At 45.5% G+C, this 17,738-nt stretch overlaps 4 protein-coding genes across 4 annotated transcripts in view; 2 read left to right on the top strand and 2 right to left on the bottom strand.

The window, feature by feature from the left end:
- KIAA0753 (KIAA0753 ortholog) overlaps positions 1 to 1,154 on the bottom strand; it is a 74,592-nt gene extending 73,438 nt beyond the window's left edge. Inside the window, exon 1 of the mRNA XM_007937507.1 lies at positions 1,062 to 1,154. Coding sequence (XP_007935698.1) covers positions 1,062 to 1,154 — 93 coding nt within the window. The remainder of the gene's footprint in view (positions 1 to 1,061) is intronic.
- A 5,805-nt stretch (positions 1,155 to 6,959) lies between these two features.
- On the top strand, positions 6,960 to 9,607 carry TXNDC17 (thioredoxin domain containing 17). Its single transcript, XM_007937505.2, has 4 exons — positions 6,960 to 7,104; positions 7,664 to 7,745; positions 8,282 to 8,357; positions 9,539 to 9,607. Exons 1-4 carry the CDS (start codon positions 6,960 to 6,962, stop codon positions 9,605 to 9,607), a joined length of 372 nt encoding a protein of 123 aa, XP_007935696.1.
- Positions 9,608 to 10,893: 1,286 nt separating this feature from the next.
- Positions 10,894 to 16,490, bottom strand: MED31 (mediator complex subunit 31). The gene is made up of 4 exons (XM_007937506.2): positions 16,463 to 16,490; positions 15,553 to 15,630; positions 15,155 to 15,251; positions 10,894 to 11,086 (listed from the first exon to the last, which is right to left on the bottom strand). The coding sequence occupies exons 1-4, from the start codon at positions 16,488 to 16,490 to the stop codon at positions 10,894 to 10,896; spliced, it is 396 nt and encodes a 131-aa protein (XP_007935697.1).
- A 483-nt stretch (positions 16,491 to 16,973) lies between these two features.
- On the top strand, positions 16,974 to 17,351 carry CUNH17orf100 (chromosome unknown C17orf100 homolog). The gene has a single exon (XM_007937596.1). The coding sequence runs from the start codon at positions 16,974 to 16,976 to the stop codon at positions 17,349 to 17,351; it is 378 nt and encodes a 125-aa protein (XP_007935787.1).
- Positions 17,352 to 17,738: the final 387 nt, after the last annotated feature.

The raw sequence follows: 17,738 nt of genomic DNA, 5'->3' as shown, positions 1-17,738 counted from the left end.
TTATCCTTCAGATCTGTCTGAAACTGAACTCTCTCCTGTGGCTTCCAGCCAAATAATAGGCATACAGGGTGAGCATTTACATCAGGTAGATACACTCCTTGGAGCAATCAATCTTGGGAGAACAGAAGGGCAGAGGCAGCTCAGGGGGGCAGAAGTGCATGGGGCGGGAAGGACACAGGGAAGAGGTAATAGAGAGAGGAAATGGGAAGAGAGCTATTACACTGTGGGGAATTGCAGTCAAAGTCATGAAACAAAATGTGTATGAACTGTTGTTGTTGTTGTTAATGTGCCGTCGAGTCGGACCCAACTCATAGCGACCCCTCCTTGGGTTTCCAAGGCAGTATCACTACGGAAGTAGATTGCCCCATCTTCTTTCCGAGGAGTGACTGGTGGGTTTGAACCACCAGCTTTCTGGTTAGCAGTCAAGTGCCTTAGGCACTACGCTACCAGAACTCCTTATGTATGAACTACAGTATGGAAAATGAATTTGCTTTGTAAACTTTCACCCAAATCACAATAAAAACTTTTTTAAAAACGAAAAATAAAGTATTTAAGATACCAATGTCTGCATTTTACTTTGAAAAAGGTAAAAAAATAAGGATTGATAGATGTATTTCTAGAGGGTTATGTCGAAGAATAAATATGTCACCAAAAAAACCAACAAAATATTAATGGCAGGTATTCACTATAAAATTCTTCTAACTTTCAAGGCACTTTAGGGTCGTCAACTGGGTAAAGTCAAATAAGACTATTAGCTAATATCAGGTAATTAGCTTTTCTTGGTCAGTATTCTTAGATATGATAATGGTATTAAGGTTAAGGAGGAGTGTTTATTTTTAGTAGAAGCAGTCTAAAATATTTAGAATTTTCATAATATTTGTAACTTACTTTGAAATGGTTCAGCAAAAACTTTAGATAGGTGAGCAAATAGAAAAACTGGGCAAAATTAGCCAGTGTTGTATCTAGAAGGTGGATTAAAAGGTGTTCGATGTCCTTTTCTTGCAACTTTTCTGTATACTTGCAATGTTCCATAATAAAAAGTTAAAAAAAGAAAAGACTACCTGGGCTTGAAGTTTCCTGTGGTCACACCTCCCATCTAGTTGGGCATCAGCTGTAAGATGAACACAGGTTGGAGCAGGTCTGCCTGGTCCCATCACATTGGATGGTGTAGAACAAGAGTGGAAACCTACTCATCAGCCAATAGATCTTCCCTGAAACCATTGCCTAAAATGAAAGCAAGCTACTTTCAAACCAATAGTTTTAAAGGAAAAGAATAAAGAAAACACAAGCTCATGCACATGTAACAATACTCTAGAAGTAGCCCATAACATATTCTTACTGAAGAGTGACTATTTAAGTGTATCGTAGTTTCTTCCATTTATGAAAGCAACCACACTTTGGAATTCTCATTTCTAAAAGAGTGGGGCATGCTATTTTAATGACAATTTCTTGCACTCTTTTTCATTCCAAATTTCAAATCTCAAAGGTCTCCAGTAGGGCATTACTTCCAAACAGAGCCCTGCTATAGTAATCTAGCATTTTCTAGTAGGATGGTTTTATGGACATATAGTCTGCATTAGACTAGTCAAAGAGCAATACACCTTACTTTTATCAGGCAGCCCAAATGGACACAACTCAGAATGGCTCTAACTAAGTAGACCTGCAGGTTCAGAGAACCTGGACTTCAGCTAGGATCTGCCATTAACTTACTTACTGAACAATTTTTTGAAATCCTCTATTTCCCATCTTCCCACCACCCTATACATATACACAGTAACAGATACGAAAGTATTTTGTAAACATCACTGCCTTTCCCTGTTCTGAATGCTCCTTATACACTCTACTACTGCTAACATTCATCAGGGTGCTTCACACACACTGTATTGGCTCATATGGTTATTTACCTATTTCACAGGTATATGTCTCATCTTCCCAGCTAGACAAGGTTCCTTGAGGGGAAAGGCCTTGTCTTGCTCTTCTATTTCCCACAACACAGTGCTTTGAGCATAGCAGACAAACAGTTGTTGAACTACGCTGTATTTTTGTAAACTGACTAGTTTTAAATGCACTGGGGAATTTGTTCTCTCAAGGAATTCTACAGTAAATCATTTGGGAAAGGTTAAAAAAATCTCTAAGCTTTTGAATAAATTCAAGGTTTGCAGACTGGATTTGCTTAAAGACAGATACATCTGTAGGAGGAGAAAGGCAGCTGTCCAAGATTCCTTATTTCTAAGGCTGCTGAGACAGGATCAAAACAAAACAGACGGAAGGAGGCACAGGAACGAGGCAATCCTGAATGGCTTGACACCGTCACAGTTCAGGTGCTGGAGTCCGCAGAATGGAGCTGCAGAAGTGGGCTAGGGCACCTGCAACCTTTACGTGGCCAATACTTCCCCTGGATGCATTCATGTGCCTAAGGCCTCATAATCCATTTTCCACAAGGAAAAGACTAGGATCCACAGCTCCAGGATACCTCAAGTGACATTACACACACACACACACACACACACACACACACAAACCCTTAATTGCTCCCTACACAAAGTCTTGGGACACCCCTCACCTTGCAACCCATCCCTTCCCCATTACTCCAGGAAACCTCCCTATTTGTCACCCTGCATCCCTGCATCCCCTAGCATACCTCCACAAACTCTCTCTCTCCCCTTTTCTGAGATACAACCTGTGCCTTCATTCATAACCTAGGACAATCCTCCCCCCAACATGTTCCCTCCCAGAGCCCCAAGATCCCCCCAAACTTGTTCCCTACACATACTACTGGGATGCCCCTCTCAATCTCTCTACCTCCACATAATTCTCTCCCAAAGTGTTCCGCCTCACTCCGTTTCCAGAAACTCCTCCAGCCTGTCTCCTGGCCCTCTGCTGTGGATGACCTCTGAAATGGCCAAAGCCTGTTTCCTCCCCTGAAACTGGAGACATCTCCACAGGTTCGGGTATCCCTAGAGTCGGTCTTGTCCCTGACACTCCTGGATCGTTCCCATCGTCTGTTTCTTCTCTCACAGATCCTGGACAGCCCCGTAACCTGGCCCCATCTCCACAAGTATGCAACATCCCCCCAGCCTGCCTCGTCCCTGCCAGTCCCAGGATGCTTCTACCACCTGTCTCCTCCCCTAAAGCCCCAGGCTCCTCTGTGGACCCTCTTCTCACTGCTGTCAGGTCTGAGACACCCCCATTTGTTTCTTCTATAGACCCAGTCACCCACACTGCAGCAGGCACCTGCCCAGGCACCGGTACTCCCACAGCAGCAAGCACCCCCAGAGACTGAGGCCCCCGAAGAGTCTCGGGGCCTATTCTAGCCTGTCTCCTCCAGAGGCTTGAGACATCATCAGAACCAGTCTCTGCTTCCACAGGGCCAGCGGCATTGGCAGCAACGGGCACTTCAGTAGCCTCTCTCCTTCCCCATATGCCTGAGACATCCTGAGAGCTCGAATCCTCCACCAGAGGCCCAGGACCTGTGGGCATTCCCACAGCCATGGAAACTCTAGCAGCCACAGGCATCCCAGCAGTCTGTCTTCTTCCTGATAAGCACAAGAGACCCCCAGAGCATATCTCCTCCCCTGCAAGCCCAGGCAGCATGGTGGCTGTACGCAGCCCCAAAGCCACAGGTACCCCTGCAGTCACTCTCCCTCCTGACAAGCCTGAGATGCCCCCAGAGCCAGTCTTTTGCCCCATGGGCCCAGCAATCCCGGCAGATGTGGGCAACCCCATTGTGGGACCCGTGGAGTCTGCAGGTACTCCTGAAGTCTCTCTCCCTCCCCATAAACCAGCATCACCTACAGAGGCACCTACAGAGGCAGTTTCATCCCGCACAAGTCTAGGCCACCTGGGCACCATGGGCACCCCGCCAGGTGTGGACACCCCTACAGCCACCGGTACTTGTACAGGCTGTCTCCTTCCCAACAAGCCTGAGGAACTTCCAGATCCAGGCTCCACACCCAGAGGACCAGGCACTCTAGAAGGGGTGGGTACTTCAGTAGCCACAGCAGCCTGCCTCTTTCCCCACAATCTTGGGATACCCCCAGAACCAGGCTCCTCGCCCATAGGACCAGGCACCTCGGATTCCAGAGAAACCCTGGGAGCCACGGGGACACTGACAGCCTGTCTCCTTCCCCATGGTCCTGGGAAAGCCCCAGAACCAGTACCCTCCCCCACAGACCACAGCTCCTCAGAAACCATGGGCATCCCTGAAGCCATGGGCCTTCGGGCAGTACGAACCCTTTCCCACATGCTCAAGGCATCTCCAGGGCTACTTTCCTGCCCCATAGGACCAGACATCCACACAGCAGCAGGCACACTCTCAGACCTGGGCACGTTCACAGCTGTGGGAAACCCGACTGGAGTACACCTGTGCTTGGGCACACCTACGGCCTCGGGTATCCCCACCATCTCAGACAACCCCACAGCCTGTCTCTTCCTGCACAGACAGGAAACACCTGCACAGCCAGTCTCTTGATCTACAGGCCCAGACACCCCCAAAGCTGCAGGCACGAGAGTCTCTTGCTCCCCCATGGCACGCCTCCTTTCCCACTGGCTCAGGCCACTCCCACAGCACATCTCCTCTACAGCTCCTGGCACTGTCTCAGCTGGAGGCATCCTCAGAGCCTGCTGTCTACTCCACAGGCCTGGTATGCCACCATAGCCTGTCTCTTCTCCCAAGGCCTGGGGAACCACCACAGCCTGGGCCCCCTCCACAGGCTGTTCTGTTCCCCACCGACTGGGGACACTCCCATAGCTTGTCTCCTCCCCCCAAATCTTAGGTACTCTCATAGACTGTTCTATGGCCAACAAGCTTGGGGCACCCCTAGAATCTGCCTCTTCCTCACCAGTACGAGATACTTCTCTAGTCTGAGTAGCTCCCCATGACTCTGGGTCACCTCCAGCGCCGGTCTCTACCCACAAAGCTTGTCCCCTTTCCTGGAATCCTGGGTCACCCCCATATCTGGCTTCCTCTTCAACAGCACAAGGCACTCCAACAGCTTGTCCTGTGCCCCACAGGCCAGGAACACCCCCAGAGCCTGTCTCCTCCACAGTTTGTCTCTTCCACCATGCGCCAGAAGCACCCACAGACCTAGTCTCCTCCTCCACATTAGGCACCCCTATAACCTGTTGCCTTCCCCATAAGCCTGAGGTATTGCCACAAACTGACTCTCCCAGAGCACCAGGTACCTGTGTAGACTGCCTTCTTCCCCACAGACCTGGAGTAGCCTCACAATCTCTCTCTTCCTCCACAGCTCTGGGAACCCCTGCAGCCTCAGGGCACCCCATGGACCCAGGCACCTCCTTAGTCTGTCCTTTTCCCCAAAGGCCTGGGGCAAGGCCACCACCAATCTCCTCCCATCCATGCATCCCCACAGCGTGCCCCCTCCTCCACAGGCACAGGGCTAGCCCAGCACTTGAATCCATATTACTAGGCACTCTAGCCTGTCCCTGCCCACACAAACCTGAGGGTCTCTCACAACTTGCCACTGCAGGCATTCCTATGGCGCGCGGGACTGCCCTAGCCTGTCCTTTCACCCACGGACCTGTGAGACCACCACGGCTTGTCTCTACCCACGCAGCCCGGCCAGGAACACCCCTTTCAACTGGCCCTTCCCCGGCTGGCACAGGACAGAGTTCAACTCTGCTTTCTTCCCCACATCCTGAAGCTGCCCTCATAGCCTGCACCTTCAACCACAGTTCCAGAATGCTCCCGTGCCCCAGAAATCCAGGACGACCTTTTCTCTCACAACCCCGAGGACTCCTATAGTCTGTCTCCTCATCCCCAATTCCAGTCACCCACACAGACCCGGTAGGCCCCACAATTTTGGGTTCCCCAACCACCCCGTTAATCCACACAATCTCTGGGTCTCTTGCAATCTCAATCGACGTTGCAGTCCCAGGTGTCTCCAAGGCCTCATTTGCCCCAACAGCCTCCGCTGTCTCCGCAGGTGGTCTCCTTCCCCGTGGCCACCGACACTCCTGCAGTCTCTCTGCACTCATACAGCCAGTTCCCCACACCGAGAACCTCCACCGGCGCTTGGTTCTCCTGCCTCGGGACGCTTTTGCAGCCCATCTCTTCCCCCAAGGCTTCCGAACTCCTCGCCTAGGCCGGCTGGGCCCCACACAACGAGCTGGCATCTCGGCAGCTTGCTCGCTCTCGCGCAGCCTGGGCAAGGGCCCACGGCCAGTCGCCCTGCTCATAGCTCCACGCCACTTCCCTTCTTCCCCAACACACTCAGAGCGCACTTCCTAGTCACCTCGCTCCCAGAACTGCCGCACACATGCACCGGCCCTCGCAGCCTTCTCCCTCCCAGCCCCCCACTCTGCCCCACCCCCACCAAATCCCAGACGCCCGCCCCCCAAGTCCGGGACCCCTCAAAAGCCTGAACAGGAGAAAAGGTAGTTTGGAGGGGAGGGTATAACGCGGCAGGATCAGCACCGGGTCAAAGTGGCCTCTCCCCCCAGGTCGTGACTCCTAACGCAGCTTCCCAGAATCCCCCCAGCCCCGGCCCGAGCCCACCTGGCCTGGGGCGAGGCGCGGCTACCGGGAGGAGGGGAAGAACCCCCTACTAGGCCTCGCTTCCGGCCGCTCGCCCAGTCGCCATAGCAACAGGCGCAGGGCGGCTTGGGAACCGTTAATGCTCCTGAGACACCTAAGGGTCCAGGTTAAGGCAGCAGGTTTTGCAGCCAGTGTACATGGAGCCAGGGGCAGGACCAGATTGGGGTAGAAGTCTGAGTTTGGGGGAAGTTAAAGACTAAGAGTGGAATTAGCACCCAAATATTCAGGAAGCGAGAGCAAAAAGACGATGCGGACGAGTTTTGGCCTCCAGAGGCTCCCGTAGCCTTCTTCAAATAGCTCTACCCGCTTAGCCCTCCCGGAAACACCTTCGTCCCGCCCCACGTGGGTCCCGCCCCACGGCGGCTGGAGCTAGAGTTCTGCCAGAACTGGGCGCTGTCTGCTGATGACCCGGTACGAGGAGGTGCGTGTGTCCGGCTTCGAAGAATTCAACCAGGCTGTAGAGCAGCACAATGGCAAGACCATTTTCGCATACTTCACGGGTTCTAAGGACGCCGGAGGGAACAGCTGGTGCCCCGACTGCGTGCTGGGTGAGACCGGGATTCGGGGGCTGCTGCCTAGCATAAATGGCTGAAAGACTGAGGCCACGACCAGAGTTGGGTTGAGGAGAGGCAGAGGGAGTCGTGGTCTAGAGATCCGCTGGGCGATCTGAGTTGTCATGTCGACTCCTTTTCCTACCGTTTCCTTCTTTCCTGCTATTGAGTCCTTCCCCGCCCCACCGAGAGCGGTCTTCTTTTGACCTACCTATCAATTCATTCCGACCCAGATGATCTTGTTATCAACTTCCGCAAGCCATTTTTCACTTCCCCAGTATGATTACCATCTTAGGGAGAATATGAGTTGTCTCCTTTCGATCAGTCAGCAAGTGTTTGGGCCCTTCGTTGCTTTTGGCGCTGTGGAGTGGGAGCAATCAAGACTTGGACTTGGTCCTTACCTTTAACGTGGGTCTAAGAGCACCCGACGTTTGCTGACCTTCTCACTTCAGGCTAAAGTTTGATTACTTAACAAGATTGGGGGGAGGGGAGAGGGAAGCTGTTTATCTGTGCCTATTGTAGAGTTGATGTGTAATTATATCAACTTTTTTTAAAGCTGAACCAGTCGTTCGAGAGGGTCTGAAGCATATTTGTGAAGGATGTGTGTTCATCTACTGCCAAGTAGGAGAAAAACCTTAGTAAGTGGCAATGTAATACTGTATTTCACAGATACACAAACTTAGGCAGAAAGGTTATGCATTGTGAGGTAAAGTTGGATAAGTAAAACAATTAGAAGTTACTAAAATGCAAATTTCCAGCCATTTGTATTTAGTAAAGGTAATTCAATGAATTTGGCGTGGTGTCCATTCAGAACTTAATTAGCTTTACATTTATTTTGTATCTCAGTCATATTTTAAATGAAAACTTTGCAGAGTAATCATGTTGTTGTTATATGCTATAGTCAGACCCGACTCATAGCGACCCCTCCTTGGGTTTCCTAGGCAGTATCACTATGGAAGTAGATTGCCCCATCTTCCTTCTGAGGAGTGGCTGTGGGTTTGAACCGCCAGTCTTCTGGTTAGCAGTCAAGTGCCTTAGGCACTATGCTACCAGAGCTCCCATAATAAGTCATAATCAAGATTTTTAAAATGTTTACAAGAATTGACTAAACGTAGGAATATATAAAGATATGTATCTTTTTTTTTTTTTCACGGTCACTTTATTTTTGGAATAGTTGGAAAGACCCAAATAATGACTTCAGAAAAAAGTTGAAAGTAACTGCAGTGCCTACACTACTTAGATACGGAACAGTGAGTATTTTTCTTTCAGTGTTTTGGGGCTATTGTTTCTACACTGTCAAAAATGTCTTAACTGTTCTGGGTTCAAATTCTAAAAGATTTTGTTCTTTCATCCTAAACATCACTTTGCTGCTCAGGGTGCATTCAAACCTTAAAACCTGGCTATATCCCTACGGCCAGGCCCAGTACACTATTAATAATGCAGATATTTAAATATTAGGACTTTTCCATGCTTTTTTTAAAAAACCCATTCTTAAAAACAACTCTTTAAAGAACTAGATGGTACCCAGCTACCACTGTCAACCACAAGAAAAGGGATCAGTGCAGATCATCCTGGATAGAGTGGGAGAACAATACAGAGCAAAACTCAAAATCATAAAAAAAGACTAAGTTTACTCGTCTGATAGAGCCTGGTGAGACCTGAGACTATATGGCCTTACCCTTCCGGCCTGGAATTGCACTCACTCCTGTGGCTTCCAGGCAAACAACAGGCATATAGGCAAACATTTACATCAGGTAGATACACTCCTTAGAGAGATCAATTGTGGGAGAACAGAAGGGCAGTGTTTGTACTGGGAAACCAGCTTTGGGGGGTGGGCAGGAATGCCTGGTAAAGGAGGACACAAGGAAGAAGTAACTACAGGGAGAAAGTGGGAAGAGAGCTGTTACATTCTGGGGAATTGCAGTCGATGTCATGAAACAAGATGTGCATGAACTACTGTATGGAAAATGAATTTGCTCTGTAAACTTTTACCCAAATCACAATAAAAATTGAAAAAAAAGCAAAACTGTTTAAGCAGTGCTCAATAAAGCTGACTAACTCATAACTCCTGAAAGTATTAGCATTAATAGTGTTTTCCATTTAATGCATAGTTATGACTGAAAAGACAGTTCAGTCATGCACCTGGTATTAAGAGTTGAGAAGAGGGTGGCACCAGGCATGCTGTCTCTTGTTTCACTGTATGGAGCTTCCTGGTATCTTGGATGTAAGTCCCTTGAGCTAAGTATTTTAATGATTCAGCTTGAGGCAAATATTTTAAACAGTTACATAAAACTTGTTCTGGCCAGTTGGTAGTTTCTGAATGGCAGTAACTTTTGTGTTCAAAGATTTGCATCATTCAAAGTAGAACAGTGCGTTACATTTTTAACATTTTGTAGCAGTAGATTAAGATTTGACTGTTCTTCTATTACAGCCTCAAAAACTGGTGGAATCTGAGTGTCTTCAGGCCAGCCTCGTGGAGATGTTGTTCTCTGAAGATTAAGATTTGATGATGGCCTGCTGTTTTAACTGTACTCTAGACACTACGTATTTGCTTATTAAATAAATACGATGGTGTAAGATAAAGTTGGTGTATGTCTAAACAGAAGTGTACTATTAAAATGTTCATAAACCTTTCATCTGCACTATATGGTTACCTTTAAGATATGGGTAAAATAAGTCTTCAGGAGTGGCAGTAATTAAGAATATAAGACTACTTACTGGAGACCACAGAAACATCTAATAGCCCTTAATATTAGGGTAGACAACTTCCAGATTTCTGAATGGATTAGGATTTCCTTTTCCTAAATTCCATGAATTTGAAACCAACTGGTTCCTAAAACCCTTTCGTGGGCTTTAGAATATAACTTAATCACTGAAGGAAAGCACAGAACCTCTGATGCTGCCTCTGCTCAATGCGGACAGTTTGTTTTGCAGCTGTGTGAACGCGCTTCACTTGGGATGAGGTAGGTGGCAGAGGGGAGACTAACCTAGTGGTGAGGTGCACTCCAGCTCCTGAGTCAATCACAAGGATTCTGCCACCTACTAGCTGTGTACCCTCAGGCAAGGTACTTAGCTGCTCTAAACCCCAGTTTCCTCCTCTAGAAACAAAAATTACCCTGAGCATTAAATAAGAACCTAAAAAAACACTTCACTTAGTGCCTGGTTTGTGGTATCTGTCAACGACATGTCTGTGCTTCCCAAATGAGGCGCCACATCTTTGTTCTAGCTTAAGGTTAAAAGTACAATTAGTTAACCATCAGTCTTCTCCCTGCCACCACAAAGACAGCAACATACCAGTGATTCTTCCTTACAGCTACCTTGCAAAGCAAGTGGTAATACAAATATGTATCACTCTGGAACCTTTATGCAGTTCCTGCTGTATAATTAAGAGTCACTGACTCCATTCCTAGCGTTCGGTCATCCTAGAGACAATGAGGTTCCAGGAGATGGACTGCCCAAGGTACCACTGTATGTCAAGAGCAGAGCTATTTACAGTGATATATTTGGTAGCCCTGGCCTACCCATCACCACTGAGTTGGTCCAAAGCATCTGAGGTTTCCATTCTTACTCAGCTGACTTAAAAAACTAATAAATACTTACAAATCCACAGGGAACTCAAAACAGTTCTGGTATAACAGAAATAATCTATTAATAAAAAGTTGATTAAATAGCACACTAAAGGGTCTAGGTGCTACTACAATAAAAGTAGATAGTCTTTTTTAGTTTTCACTGTACAAAAGAAACAAATTATATACATGTCTCAAAAGCCTGCTCTGTATCCAGTTTTCATTTTCCTGATGTGTTATTTTGCTGTTGCTGCTCTGCCAGGGCTTGCTGAAGACGCATCCGTTTCCGGGAATAGTGCTGCCAGTGCAGAATTTGCTGTTCATCAATAAATTTCGCACACTGAGCATTCACCAGCTCCTTACGGAAGTGTTCATACTGGAGCAGTTCTAACATGTGTAAACACTGAGGATACCTGGGTTTAAGTTTATAAGTTAATGACAACATATTTAAGTCAGTAAAGTCAAGCTCTAACTCATTTTACTCATTTAAATATGATCTTGCAACCTACCATTCCTAACATTAACTTAAGTACGCTTTGGTGGTATATAGTCATCCTGCCTCCCCTCCCCCCCCCCCCATGAAGACAAGCTAAGTCATTAAAAAGTCAGAATTAAGCAAAATTTTCAAAAGTGGTAAAATTTTAAGTTCATAATGATTAAATAACTTGCCCAAGGCCATGCTAACTTCTTGTCAATAGTGTCAATATTTGGGGCTAACTCATGTTACTCTTCTAGTGGTTTCCAAAGTGAGTAACATGAACATTATTTTAGCAATTATGTGTTTAACTGATAAGTACTGGTTTCCATCAACAGTGAGAAAAAGAGAACTTTTCATTTAAAAGTTAATGAATTTCAAAAAGAACTATGTACAAATAATCAAGTGTTCCATAAGGATATAGCAATTCTGAAATGATGAATTCTGACATTGAGCAAGAAAGTATATTGTGAATAAAGAGCCAAACTCCTGGCTATGAGAAAAGGAATTACAGATAAGGAAAGGAGAAAGGCTAGATTAACCTTTTCTACTGGGGAGGAATTGCAAACAGTATGAACTCACGGTTTTTAACGTAATATAAAAGAGAAATACAGATGTGTGTGTGCCTTGTGTAGCCATGTATTTCCTAGCTTTGTGTGTTGAGAGGGCACAGGAACAATGACACTATGGTACCAAAGAGCATACTTAGGGCCCAGATGGTGGTTTTTAAATACCATTTCTCAGGGTTCCTTGGAGAAAGGGCTGATTCCAGGGCTAGGGTAGGGAAATAATAGATGAGGCTGGATATTTATGTAATGCCAGAAAGAAAAAAATTCTCAAAAGATGATGAGAATATGTCAAAAGTACACAGGAGCCAATTTGAAGGGGCTCCATATGGCCAAATCTGGAATAATCAGAGCAAGAAAATACATAATTATAATCCGGAAGATAAAATAAAAACCCGAGAGTCCATAAAAATGAAGTGAATAAACATCAGAGACAAGAGAATATTCTTCCTTACAGGAGAATTCCAACTAATAAAGGTAGAATGAATGAAGAAGTTAGAAAATCACCAAAGTAAACATTGTTTAGAGCAAGAATCTTCAAAAGATGCTACAATTAGTGATATAAAACAAGGTATTTATATAGTTCCAAATTCTCTCCATACAAAATACTAAATACAAAGGAAAAAACAGTAACTTGATAGTGGAGAAATGGGCAGCCATCACCTTAACTAAGGGATCAAATATCACCACCACAGTAGTGGGTCAAAATAACTTCATGTGACTCCTGATACACCAAGAAAGATAGAACATCACTTCTGTGTCAAGGTCATGAAAGAAAAAAAAAGACTGAGGAAGTCACTTTAAAGGAGACTAAGAAGATATGACAATTAAATGCAATAAATTATCCTGGACTGGAAACTGTACCAGATTTTAGACATTAGTGAGACAACTGACAAAATATGAAGTCTGTAGATGCGATAATAATATTGTATCAATGGTTCTGGTAACTGTACTGTGGTTATTAACATTTAGAGAATCTGTGTGAAGAATAATGTATGGCACAACTGCCAAATACCCAAAGGAGGGCACCTGAACTCATGAGGAGTCTGGAAGCCATGGCACTTGAGGAATGGCTGAAGACAGGTAAGAAAAACAGAGTACCACTGTCAATAATGGCTAATAGCGGTCAAGTGGTAGAAAGCGTATACAAGAGGTAGCTGCTTCTCAGCTCCAGCCAGTCTATAATTTAGGAGAATGAAGACCTGAAGCTACCAGATCTTCCAGATTCTAAAGAACAGCTGGAAATCTAGACAAAATGTTGGCAACTATTAAAGAAAATTAATACCTTCTGCAGACCAAATGAAATGCCCAACTGACATCAATTTGCAACCTCACCTGAATTTAAATATCTGGAAGGATATCATCAAGTGGGTACAGGCTGGTTCTAGATTAATCTAGGGACAAAACTGGAAACAAAAGTTTGAAGCTACAAAAAGGCATATTTTATCACTAGATAGGAAAGTGCCTGAGGCTTCGTCTAAAACCGACTCTGTAAGTCTAACTAAACACGTTGCAAACAAATGAAAAAAGTCTTTTCATTGGATTATTAAATGAGTAAGTGGTTGTTTACGAAAAGCCAATAAGGGTGCAAAGGGTCCCAGGGGTAGCCTGAGAATGTAGGCTCTGTGTGTCAATTGCTATTGGACACAGATCAGAAAAGTAACTTGCTTAAAGAGTAAGTCTGAAACATTTTCCTCTCAAACTTGTGATTTTAAGAAAAAGAAAAAGACAAAAAGTTTCACTATTAGGCAAATATGAATATATCGGTGGACAGATGGGTGGACAGGCAGAACTATTAGGTATGTCTGTCCAAAGGGGAGTGTGCCCAACACCATGTATAGGTTTGGCAGACAATGTTTCTACAAGTGTATTGCTATGTTTTGTAAGAATTTACAGGTGTATAGTAGAGCTGACAAGGGACAAGATTGTAGTCATTTCTTGGGCACAGCCAGCTATCCAGAGGAAGCAAGTAGTTGGACCTGTGGGCTCAGGACCACAGTCGCAGGGGATATCAAGCTCAATTGGCATAACATACTACACAAAACATTGTTCTAATACTACTTTGATGAGTAGTGACTGGGATCTTAAAAGCTTGCAAGCAGCCATCTAGATGTAACGATGGGTCTCTCTTTGTCCACAGCAAAGAAGAATGAAGAAAACCAAAGATTCATGGAAAAAATTAAGTCCAAGCAACTGGTACACCATGAGATCCTCAGCCTATATGACTATGAGACCAGAAGAACTAGATAGTGCCCCGCTACCACTGTCAACCACTCAGGGGGGGATCTATGAAGGAGATCCTGGATAAAGTAGGAGAACAATGTGGAACAAAATCAAAATCATTTGGGAAAAAAAGGGACCAGGTTGCTGGTCTGATAGAGGCTGATGGAACCACTGAGACTATGGCCCCTAGCTGCCCTTCAGGCCTGGAATTGAACCCACACCTGTGGCTTCCAGTCAAACAAAAGACAGGCATATCAGGTGAACATTTACACTAGGTAGATACACTCCTTGGAGAGAACAATCATGGGAAAATAGAAAGGCTGTCTATACACAGGGAAACAGCTCAGGGGGCAGGAGTGCATGGAGGGAAGGATACAGGGAAGAGGTAACTATGGGGAGGAAGTGGGAGGGGAGCTGTTGCACTGTGGTAAATTGTAGTCAATGTCATGAGACAAAGTGTATGTGAACTGCTGTATGGAAAGTGAATTTGCTCTGTAAACTTTCACCCAAATCACAATGTAAAAAAAAAAAAAAAGCTTCCCTATTGATGGCAGTGGGTTTGGTAAAAAACAAAGCAAAGGTATGGTTCAAGGTTTGTTGTTTGTCATTAAAATAGAAAAGTTTGTGGTTAAAAGACAGCCACTATAAGACTTGTCACACAAGGTTACCTTGCCCATTGTCCAGGGCACCTCAACAACACCTTCCCTACAAGTACCCTTCTTCTGGGTTAATTTTCAGCCTATGACTATGTCATTGTATTTATAGGCTGAGGGTTCCTTAGGGTGAGAAACTGATTGAAATGGGGTGAGTACTATGAGACAAGGTCAGGCAAGACAAGGCCAGAATAGACAGATTTAGCCCATGAAAAAAGACCAGATTTTATTCTGCATGCAATGGAAAGCCACTGGATGATTCTAGCAAGAAAGTAACATGTTTTGATTTACATTTTTAAGAGATCAAATTTGCTTCTGTGTATAAAATGATATTTTGCTTTTGTTTGGCTTGGGAATGGGGGAGAGTGGTGAGTGGAAGAAGAGATGACCACTGAAATCCAAATACAAGGGGTGCCTTGTATTAAGGTGGTGGCAAATAAAAGAGGTCCTGAGTATCAAAACACTTTTGTTTCCAATGTGAAACTAAGATATCTGTTAAATAGCAATGTTCTGGAGTATAATAAAGTATATATACATATTTAGGATTATAAAAATCAAACTTACTTTAGATACTTGGCATATTCTGGTTCTTTCCAGTAAAGCAAGTATTTAAGATAATTAACAAAAGCTTTGTCTTTGAAGTAACCTCTTTGGGCAAGAACTGAAAGGCACAAATGAATAAATAAGTAAAAATCTGTAGCTCAAACCAATCTTTGAATCCTTGAGACACTGGTTTGTGACTCTTAATATAAAGAATCTACTTACTTTAACATCCCCACTATCAACGTATTCAAAATAAATCCCAGCATGCTCAATTTTATCTATACACCAGTGTAAGAGTAACAATAATTTCACTCAGTTAAATTAGAATGGACAATATAAAAGAGATACTATTATGAATTGCAACTCATCTGTCAGAAATACTGTTAGTACTCGATTTAAGGAGGTGCTCAACAACTTACAATTAAGGTAATTTGGGTTGGCTAAACACTGCACAAATTCCAACTCCAGCTGAAACCGAAGTCTATTTCCAGCATCATCTAGGACAGAAGACATCAAAAATCATCCAAACTAAAGGTCACTGTGTATAATACTGTTTTGTAGAAAGTTAGTAATAAATAAATCTAACTTCGCTGAAATACATTTTTGGATAAAGAAAGGTGTAGGAGGAGACAAACCTTCCTTAGAAGTCTAAGAAAAGAGGAGGTCTGATTCAAAGGAATAAGTTAAGAATTTTTCTAAGGTGAGAATGAAGTCATCAAAGAAAACAAGAATACACAGGACAGGGTACCTACCCCTAGTGGGCCACTATGTAGCGACTTTAGCAGTGATTACCGAGGTAAGTTGTAGTAACTGTCCCTTCTCCTATCTTAATAATTGTTAAGTGACTAAGTTAAACTAAAACACAGTTAAGTACTGAATCAGGAAAAAATTCAAAATGTGAGCCGAAGAGACTACAGAGAGCGTGAAAGATCACGAAGTATGTGCATGTATGAGAAATTTCAATCATAGCAGAATGATACCCAAGTTTGTCTTCGTTATTTCAAACTTATGCAAGTTTATCTGAAATACAGAAAAGCGATCAAAAAGGAGGTGGCTTAAGATCCATCCCCTCTCCCCTTAGTCTCGGCCACGGCGGGAAGCCAAAAGGGTCTGTGTCTGAACAGCAAACGTGGAGAAAATATTTGAGAACGAACGCAACCCTGAAAAGGCAAAACCTACCAGACCCTACAAGAACCACTGTCCTTCCCTGTCCCAACTCTACTCCTGCCGGGAGTAAGACCTGAAAAGAGGCCAAGGAGGAGTGGGAGATTGTGTCTGGATCGAAAATAGTTCCATTTGCGAAGATTCGAGGCTTGGGGCGCTACTTACCTGTCTCCATAGCAACGGCAGCGGCCATAACATAAGCAAAGGCACTAAATCGCCACCACTCCACAAAGCAACTGGCCTAAGCAGCCAGGAAGATTCCGGAAGTCAAACCTTCACCTTCCTGCCCCGGGGCAGTGTGGGATACATGGGGTGGGCAGAACCTCATTCCCAGGCTCTCGGCTCCGCCCATCTCTGTCCAGCCCCGCCCACCCCTGTCTGGCCCGCCCTGGTCCCGCCTGTGTAAACTCGCGAATGGTGAGCTAGTGGTGCGAAGACCAAACCCAAGTCCGCCGGACCTCTCTAAATGTGTTGCTGAGAGGCTTTAAGACCCTAGAACTTCAGTATCCCACGTCGTCATGTCGTGATACTCAACCCTGTGACAGCTCATAGTCTTCCACCATTGTGCCTGCGATGACATAACGTCATCATTACGCCATTCCTTACTAGGTGACCCTGTGTCGTAACTCAGAGGCTTGATTGAAGGTGACCCTCATTGGCCCTCGATACAGCCAGAATGGCCTCGCCCCTTAGAGGAAAGCCCTCTTCGCCCCGAGTGGAGACGACTCGCTATAAGGAGACTTCGACGGTCCGCGTGGAGACATCGTCTCACCTCGAGGAGACAACCTCTCGGCAGGTGCGAAAGTCTTCCAGTCGGGTGGAGACCTCTCAGCGCCGCAGCGAGGGGCCTTCCATTTCCCCCTCTGGAAAACGGCTCCCTCACGTCCTCGAGGTGTCCTCCCAGTTTGTGGAAACCTCCACCCAGCGCAAGGAAACGTCCTCCCGCCACGTCCGAGCCTCAACTTTGCGAGTGGAGACGTCTCTGCACCGCGTGGAGAGCCCAGCCCAGCGGGACAAGCCGGCAACCCGCCAGAATGTAAAAATGGCCCCATGACATGCTTTCCAAAGGCCACTAGAGGGCCCTGGCCCTTAGCCAGGGAAGAATTGCCTCCAGTTTCCAGCCAGTCAGCTGCCAGGTGGACCAGTTGTCTTTGGTTTCGAGGAAGCAGCCCATAAATTAAGGCAAGAAACTGCCAAGTTGTGGTTTCTGGATTCAGCTAACGGTTCTTGATCACGCTGCACCTTGGACCATCCTACCTTTGAGCCAATGACTGTTTTACCTTGAAGCCAACACAGAAAGTTTTCAGGCCTATGATACAGCCTAAATTGGGCTGGATGGACAAAATGACTGTTGGAGTTTCTGAGCCAGGTGAGTTTTGGACTGAGATCAAAAGACCTTCACAGCTTCAAACTTAATGGAACAGGGACCAAACTGAAAGTA

This window comes from Orycteropus afer, unplaced genomic scaffold, assembly GCF_000298275.1.
Source record: "Orycteropus afer afer isolate SDZICR_OR568_19922 unplaced genomic scaffold, OryAfe1.0 scaffold00042, whole genome shotgun sequence".
In the NCBI taxonomy this organism is placed as follows: domain Eukaryota; kingdom Metazoa; phylum Chordata; class Mammalia; order Tubulidentata; family Orycteropodidae; genus Orycteropus; species Orycteropus afer.
This window is presented reverse-complemented; position numbering and strand designations above follow the sequence as displayed.